This window comes from Aegilops tauschii, chromosome 4 (genome assembly GCF_002575655.3).
Source record: "Aegilops tauschii subsp. strangulata cultivar AL8/78 chromosome 4, Aet v6.0, whole genome shotgun sequence".
In the NCBI taxonomy this organism is placed as follows: Eukaryota; Viridiplantae; Streptophyta; class Magnoliopsida; order Poales; family Poaceae; genus Aegilops; species Aegilops tauschii.
The window spans coordinates 102,125,425-102,133,454 of record NC_053038.3 but is presented as its reverse complement, the minus strand read 5'-3'; the positions used below and the strand labels follow the sequence as shown (position 1 = coordinate 102,133,454).

The window sequence follows — 8,030 nt, the reverse complement described above, 5'->3', positions numbered from 1 at the left end:
TATATGTTCATCATATATTATAGCTGCAAGGTACACCCCTTTTTCTGATTTGCCAAGATATTGATCCTGTTTTCTTTCTACAATATCTATTGGCATCTTAATTACTTGGTACTTGCCATCCGACATAGATAATCTGCAAAATTGTCAATTCATTGATAAAATATGTCAACAATTTCACCGCTATAGTGGTGAAGTTGTCGTATAAATATTCAAATATTATAAGAGAAAACGCTACTAAGACAAGAAGTAGAAGTGCGATTCTGCAAAGATGCAGTAATACCTGACGACAAACGCACCGCGACAATGCACATAGAGTGATCCTCGCCAGTACGCACTATATCGCCGCCTTGGACCTCCCCAACACATAGATTTTGGCTGTAGTGGATCTACCCGAACATCGGTCACCGTGCCCGCAGCCTCGCCTTGGCGGATAAAGGACCTCTTGAGCCATTTCCTTGTACTAGATGAGAACACATCAAACACCCACGAGGATGGTGGCCATTCCATGGAATCTTGTGCAGGGTCCACTTTGTCAGGTACACACGGGATCAAAAGCACCTCATAGTGGGGTGAGACGGCAGGGTCGAACGCAAGGTATGCGAGGTGGTGGCGGGCGTCGGTCTTGTAGCGGAGACGTTCCCATTGTCTCGTGGCGGGGTTGACCACGTAGGAGCACAAGTTCATGTCGCTCTCATAAAGCAAGAGGCCGTTGCAGTGATCTACGATTGAATCGAAATCCTCGGCGTAACCAGGCAGGAAGTCGAGGTTGCAGTCGATCGCGGGCTTCTGTGTGGAGGGGCGCGAGAAGCAGCGCGGGCTCTCGTAGTCGATGTAGTTGATGAAGATGCCATGCAGCGAATGCGGGAGCAGGTGCGGGAGCAGCAGGCGGCGGGCGTCCACCACGGCGCGCCACGTCTTGCGGACGCAGCGGGACGCGGCGAGGTCGCACGGCGGAAGGCGGCCGAGGATGCTGGCGAGCGTGTCGTCTGGCAGGGCTTCGGTCTGGTCCATGTCTGACCTTTCACGCAGGCTAGATAGAGGCCCGGATTAAGGAGATACGGCGACGGCGGCGGCGCGTTCAGCCGGTCCTTGAGCAACTCGTGTAGGATTCTACTAGTCGAGAAAAGAAGAGAGGCTGCGGCGTTGCTTATATATGGACGCCTCTGAACTCGGGATCAATACCTGACCAGAATCGGACACGATAGTAGAAACACCACGTCTTGTGAGTCGTGACTCTTTATTGATACCTGATACGTGCGACTACAACAAGAGGCTGCTACAAATCAACCGGTTGATAATAGCCAAATTTAAGCGGCCTCGCAGGCCGTAGGATCTCGGATCCCCGACCCTATATAGTATTGTGCTCCTATAAACTGAAAGTTGTCGCAGCGCCCTGTTCGTCGGAGCGCCAATTAGAACAGCCCTCCATCACAACACATCAACTACCCCACCCAACAGTGCATCGCCCTGTTCGTTGGAGCGCCGGTTGAAGCACCTCTCCATCACAGCACCGGGGCACAAGGATGCTCCATCGCAGCATCGGCGCCCCAGCGATTCTCCATCGTAGCTCCGTCGCAGCACCGACAGCCCCGGCGAGCTCCATTGCAACTCCATGGCAGTAGTGTGCAGCCTGGCTGTGCTCAATCGGAGCACCAGCGACTCCTCGCAGCAAAGGTAATCCTGCAAAATCCCATTGCAGCACCGGCGATGCTCCGACGGCTCGACGATGTTCCATTGCAACACTACTGATGCTCCCAGCGGTCCGGTGATTGTAACGATTGACGATCTCCTGATGCTCCATGGCAGCAACGGCGACTCGCTGTGGTGCTGCGGTGTCGCTGAGCTCATAATGGTGGTTTTCCTCCCCTCAAAGCATTGGTGTGTGGCCTGATGCAACAGTGGTGTCTAACGGCGCGCGTCGGCTTGAGCGGAGGGAATGGTGGCAGAGGGGCATGCCGCACGCGAGCCGGTGTAGGCATGACGGCGGCAAGGAAGCTGCCAGAGTAGAAGAGAGATGTCGACGAGATCCATTAGGCAGGACGAACTGGTCAACGTCTGTGGGGATGGAAGAACGTGTGTGGACGTGCATCGCTGCATGCCTGCGAGGGATAAGGCTAGAGACAGAGAGGTGTTTGGCCTCATGAAGGGATGCGTGGAGATCGCGGGACACGGCTGATTTTCTTTCAGAAATGTTGGGTGGATTTAAAGACTTTTGCCTACAACAATGCGTATTCTTTCTCTTCTGTGCTTGTGTTAGTTCTTTTTCCGATTTGCCAAGATATTGATCATGTTTTCTTTCTGCAATATCTATTGGCATCTTAACTACTTGGTACTTCCAATCCGACAAAGGTAATATGCAAAATTGCCAATTCATTGATAAAATACGTCAGCAATTTCACTGCTATAGTGGTGAAGGTGTAGCCAGAGGGGAGGATGACCGGGTCTATCATGACCTCGAGGGAGATGGGGCAGAGGAAGTCGTCGGGCCACGACGCCTGCTTGGACACCTCCATGGCGGTGTTCGTTAGGAGTTCGTCCAGCGAGCTGCGATGACAATCGACTCCGGCGGGAAGTGGAAATTTCAAGGTAGGAGATATAATTGACAGGTGGGTTCCACATGTCATTACGCCTTAGGTGCCGGTCAAACCTAACCAAGCTGACCACGTCAGCCTTGACGGTGGGTATGGTCTGTCATAAACACGTTTAAATCATCTAAAGCAACCATTAAACGAAATTGGTAGTTCTTTTCAACAAGATTAGGTTAAAGTTGTAGTTTTTTGTTGAAGTTTCCAAAATGGTAGTTCCGTGGGACACCAATCCCTACAGTGATAGTTTTCTTTGTTAAATGCTGCTCCCTCCGTTCCAAATTACTCTTCGTGGTTTTAGTTCAAATTTGAACTAAAACCACGATGAGTAATTTGGAACGGAGGGAGTACGATGCACAACCATTCCTGCTGTTGTGAGGAAAAGAAAACAATTATTTGGGTAGAAATTAACTCTCTCACCTATCGGAATCATCGTATGTGGTCTCAAAAGAAAATATTCTTTTCTTGTCTCTTGATAGGGCACCGTCGACTCGAAGCGGGGTGATCGAAGTCACCTGGACACTAGGTAAGAAAAAAAATATTCCTGTCTACTAAGAGGGCGCGGCCGACTCAAAGCGGGGTGATTGAATCACCTTACACTAGGTAAAAAAATCACCTTGACACCTCATGTGTGTCGTCTTATCTAATATTTAGGAATTTTAGGTATATTTTTTGCGTGAATTTTTTCGATCTATTCATTTTCAATCATGACAGTACATCGAATAATAACAAAAATAATAAAAGTTACTCCAAATCCTTAGTCCACCCAGTGACGACTACAAGCACTGAAGCGAGCGGAAGGCACGCCGCCGTCATCGCCCCCTTCCCCCCTTTCTCGTCGGAGACGGACAAAACTTATTGTAGTCGGCAGTGAGGAAATTGCCGTGCTGAGACCCCATAGGACCAGTGCAACAGAACAGAAAATGCCGCTGATGAAGAGTAGCGTATATCAGAAGGATCCGACCTGAAGATACATGAATGCAGACCAATGATGACCAGATCTGAGCAAATCCATCAAAGGCAGATCCGCCGAAGACGCACATCCGCATGCCAACTTACGATGCTAGACGCACCACTGACACGTGGGCTAGGCGGGGATAACTTTATTCCATCTTCAGGGTGCCGCCGCCGTCTCGTCTTCCTGAGCAGGACACAAACCCTAACAAAAATCAAAGAAACAACTAAAAACAGAGCCCTCACACCAACAAGGGCCAGAATCCACCGCGCCCCTATGACCCTAAGGCCATTGGAGACGAGGCAGACTAATGGCGGAGCCGGTGGGAGGTGGAGGAACCTTAAAAAAAATTGGGGAGATGGCGGCTACGTATCTTGCATTGCTCATTCCGGTTAAAGTGCTCGCATTTTAGGTACAATAATACATCAAAATCATTGGAATTCAACGCCTACACCAACCGTCCATCCAAGTGAGTCGGCAAGGATTCAAATGAATTGAAAGCTTAGAGTTTGAAAGTACGCAACACAATTGCACAACATATCTGCAAATACCACACCGGTGCAAAATTTGACTCGAATTCAATAGTACAAGTCTACTCATTTATGCAACTAAAAAAGTTTATCAAATAGGTAAAGAAACCATCTAAAGCACAACCGCCAAACATTTATCGGTACTTGACTTGAACCTTGAATTGTGTAAATAATACATGACCCATGTTTTGACCACGTAATGAATCAGCTGGGCAGTTTCAAAGGGACGGTTAATAAAAGTAAATTTGAGAACCCAATCATTGATTTTCCATTTCCTATACGGTTGCAGGCAAACAATAATCTCAATGACTACTCCTTGAAGTGTGCTTTTGAAGCTCCCCAATCATGCAAGGGGTGTACGGAAATGATTCGTATATTCCATTTGTTTGTAAAAGGTAGTAATCACTTGGACGCATGTTACCTAGATACTGAACCTTTGAGGTTTTCAAATGATAAGCCACTACTTTAAATGATAATCCCAAGAAAACAACTTCGTTGTAGGGGTGAAAGCCAAGGAAGTCAATGTAATGAGAAAAGCCTCCCCTATCATCTTCAAGATCCAGAACATTATCATTGTCGGAGTTCCATTCCGGATTACCCCCCATTAGCATTTCTTCTTCTTCTCCATCATCATCCTCGCCCTCGTCCTCATCGTCATATTCTAGACTACACCGTGCTTCTTCTTGCGCTTTTTTCACATCTCCTTCTCCATCTAAGGTCCAAGTTTTGTCAAACCCCTTGAGGTTGTCCAACCATGCCGATGCCCATGGCTCAAGATCGACATGATACTTCAACATCCAATCTGTTTGTTCACTTGATTCAACAAGGTTATAAACCCAGAGTCGATGTACTGTATCATCTGCCATTATTGCAAGGTACACCCCCTTTTCTGATTTCCCAAGATACCGTTCCCGTTCACTTTCTGCAATATTTGGCAATTTAATTACTTGGTACTTGCCATCTGACAAAGATAATCTGCAAAAATTGTCAATCCATTGATAAAATAAGTCACTAATTTTAATTCAAAATTCAAACATAAGAGAAGCACTACTAATTAAGACAATATCTGAAAAGATGGTTTCACAAAGATGCATCACGATCGATATATTACCTGGCGACGAATGCACCACGACAATGAACATAAAGTGATCCTCGCCAATACACACTATATCGCCACCTCGCACCACTCCACACTTGCCTCAGTGTATCTAGTCGAGCGTTAGCCACTGTCCCCATAGCCTCGCCTTGGCGGAGAAAAGACCTCTTGCACCATTGCCTTGTACTAGACGAGAACACATCTAACATCCATGAGGATGGTGGCCATTCCATGGAATCTTGTGCAAGGTCCACCTTCTCGGGTACATATGGGATCGAAAACACCTCATAGTGGGGTGAGACTGCAGGGTCGAACACAAGGTATGGGTTCCACTTGTAGTCGCCACCCTTGCGGCAGAGATCTTCCCACTGCCTTGTGGCAGGGTTGGCCACGTACAACAAGTCCGTCCGACCCCGATAAAGCAAGAGACCGTTGCAGTGATCGGCGATTGGCTTGTAATCATGGGCATAACCCGGCAAGAAGTCTAGGTTGCAGTCTATCGCGGGCTTCTGCGCCGAGGGGCGCGCGAAGCAGTGCGGGCGCCTGTAGTCAACATAGTTGATGAAGATACCGTGCAGCGAGTGCGGGAGCAGGTGCGGCAGCAAGAGGCGGTGCGCGTCGACGACGTCACACCACGTCCTGCGGACGCAGCGGGACGCGGCGAGGTCGCACGGCGGAAGGCGGCCGAGGACGTTGGCGAGCGTGTCGTCGGGCAGGGTTTCCGTCTGGTCCATGCCTCCACGCAGACCAGTGGCCCAGATCAGCGAGAAATGGCGGCGGCGCGTCTAGGGTTTGGTTCTAGAATAGAGGAGAAAGACTTTAGATGGACGCCTCGACTAGTCTTGTCCCAAGTTGCCCAGCCCTGAACTGATGGAGCCTGAATTACTCTTGCATTTGATCGCACGGGTGTACATGCAACGACTTTTCTGTGCCCGAAAAAAAAACAGCTGCATCTAGCTATATACACGTGCACTTCACGCCTTCTTGGCGCCGGCGGCCTTGGCGAGCAGCGCCCTGGTGATCTCGACGCACAAGCCGGCGTTCCTGACGGCGAAGTCGTGGTACTCTTCGGAGAACACCACCTGCTCCGCGTGCTCCACCACCGTGCCCATGGCACGCTCCTTCAGCGCGCCGCCCGAGCTGACACGGTCAGCCACCTCCAGCGTCCGCAGCGCATTCGCAGGATCCATCGCCGCTGCCAGCCGCGCCTCACACGCCCGCCCCAGGAACGGCACGTCGTACTTGTCCGCCGCAACCAGGAGCGCGTGCAGCCGTCGCTCCGACGCCGATGTCGCCGTGGCCGACGCAGCAGCGTCGAGGGTCCCAGTGTACAGGAAGGCCAGGAAGAGGGAGAGCTCGTCGTGGGCGAGCTCCGGGAGGGAGACGCACCCGCCGGCGGGGGCCGCCTTGCACTCGTCGGAGCACAGCATGTGGTGGAACACCTCCGACCTCGCCGCCTGCACGCAATGCACGGCCGGGGTTAATTATTTGTTTATTCATCACAGGGCCTAAACCGCAAAGGGCCGGCGGTGATGATGGACACAAAGGAAGGCGGCTCACCAGTATGGCCTTGTGGGCCGGGATTGGCGGCCCATTTCCAGGTTTGACGAGGATGTCGGTGTGGGCTCCCTCCATCCAGGCCGCCCCGAAGCCCTGCTCGAGGAACCCGGCCCGCTGGTTCGCCGCCTCCTCCCTGTCTCTCATCTCCTTCATCTGCTCCCATGCTTCTCTCATCCCCTGCTTCAACATCACAAACAAAGAAAATTTAGAGTAATGACTTCCCGGTGTTACTGATTACTACGCATTTTAAAACTTAAACTGAACTTTAGAAGCGCCAATCATGAGAGTGGCGTCAGGTGTCATTCTCACCGACCAAACTTTTCTGTTCAGACATGCATGCAATTCCGTGACGGAGACATGCGGCTCGCCGGTCGGTAAGATAGTACTGGCGGTGACGGCAGAACAAACAAACCACGATGGACGAACTAATTAAGGAGCCCGTCGCATGCAGAAGCAGGTCTTTCGTGTTTCTATGGAAACGATATTTCGCCATAGGACATCAGCTTAAGTATCTTGCTTTACATGCAGAGCTCCATCACAGTTCGTGACAGCTTAAGTATACACGATTGATATGCAACATTGGAGACCATGAGGATCAATAAATTTGAGAGTTCTTGCCTTGGTGGAGCTGTCGCTGTGCTTGATCAATCCGCGGGGGGTCACCAAGCCACGGTCGCCCTGGCCGTCACCGGCAGCGTGGTCGCCGTCATTGAGGAAGGCGATGATGGCCTTGGAGCCTTCGTAGCACGGGGAGCATATGGTGTTCCTCGGAGGCCTGTAGATGGCGGCCATGGGGCCGCAGATGCAGCAGTCCATGCTTCCTCCTCCCTTCCCTTCGGATTGGCAATGGTGGTGGTGGTGGCAGCAAGGTCGCCATTGCCGTGCGCTGCGTGAGGATATAAAGATGTCCGGGAGAAGGGAGGGAGGAGGATGGTGTGATGCTCGCTTCCATATTTCTTTTCAAGGACTAGTATTTGTGGTGGTTGCTAGCCGACTAAAGCAAGCACAAGCAGTACGTGGAACTAATTAAAAATTCTCCTCCACTGTATTCTTCTAGGCTTAACTCTCATAACGAATGTACTCCAAAAGATTAAGACGCGTGAGAAATTTATCAATGTAGTTGCTGCATGGACATTGTCCACACACACTGACCTGCCATTTTCCAACACGGCAACATATATGTACTTGCATACTATTAAAATGAGCAGGATAACCAATCATGGGCAAATATTATTGCAGTTGGTTCTCGAGATTTTAATTCCCCACCAGAAAGAAAGGATGTCTTGCCTGTAAAGAAATCGTGC

At 50.3% G+C, this 8,030-nt stretch overlaps 2 protein-coding genes across 2 annotated transcripts in view; both read right to left on the bottom strand.

Annotated features, from left to right (window-relative positions):
• LOC109762972 (F-box protein At5g07610-like) overlaps positions 1-1,011 on the bottom strand; it is a 1,548-nt gene extending 537 nt beyond the window's left edge. Inside the window, exons 1-2 of the mRNA XM_020321847.1 lie at positions 440-1,011; positions 1-133 (exon numbers count right to left, since the gene is read on the bottom strand). The exon at positions 1-133 is cut by the window's left edge and continues 537 nt beyond it. Of these exons, the coding sequence (XP_020177436.1) occupies positions 1-133; positions 440-1,011 (705 nt within the window). The remainder of the gene's footprint in view (positions 134-439) is intronic.
• A 5,001-nt stretch (positions 1,012-6,012) lies between these two features.
• On the bottom strand, positions 6,013-7,822 carry LOC109762981 (BTB/POZ domain-containing protein At1g01640). The gene is made up of 3 exons (XM_020321857.4): positions 7,345-7,822; positions 6,727-6,903; positions 6,013-6,623 (listed from the first exon to the last, which is right to left on the bottom strand). The coding sequence occupies exons 1-3, from the start codon at positions 7,540-7,542 to the stop codon at positions 6,141-6,143; spliced, it is 858 nt and encodes a 285-aa protein (XP_020177446.1). The 5' UTR covers positions 7,543-7,822; the 3' UTR covers positions 6,013-6,140.
• Between the last annotated feature and the right edge of the window lie 208 nt (positions 7,823-8,030).

What these genes read in the sequence shown, in the direction of transcription:
- LOC109762981 (XM_020321857.4), bottom strand. Translation starts at nt 7,542, where the DNA reads ATGGACTGCTGCATCTGCGGCCCCATGGCCGCCATCTACAGGCCTCCG. An exon ending in ACAGCGACAGCTCCACCAAG is followed by an intron (nt 6,904 to 7,344) that starts GCAAGAACTCTC and finishes ATGTTGAAGCAG; the next exon opens with GGGATGAGAGAAGCATGGGA. An exon ending in CGGCCCACAAGGCCATACTG is followed by an intron (nt 6,624 to 6,726) that starts GTGAGCCGCCTT and finishes CATTGCGTGCAG; the next exon opens with GCGGCGAGGTCGGAGGTGTT.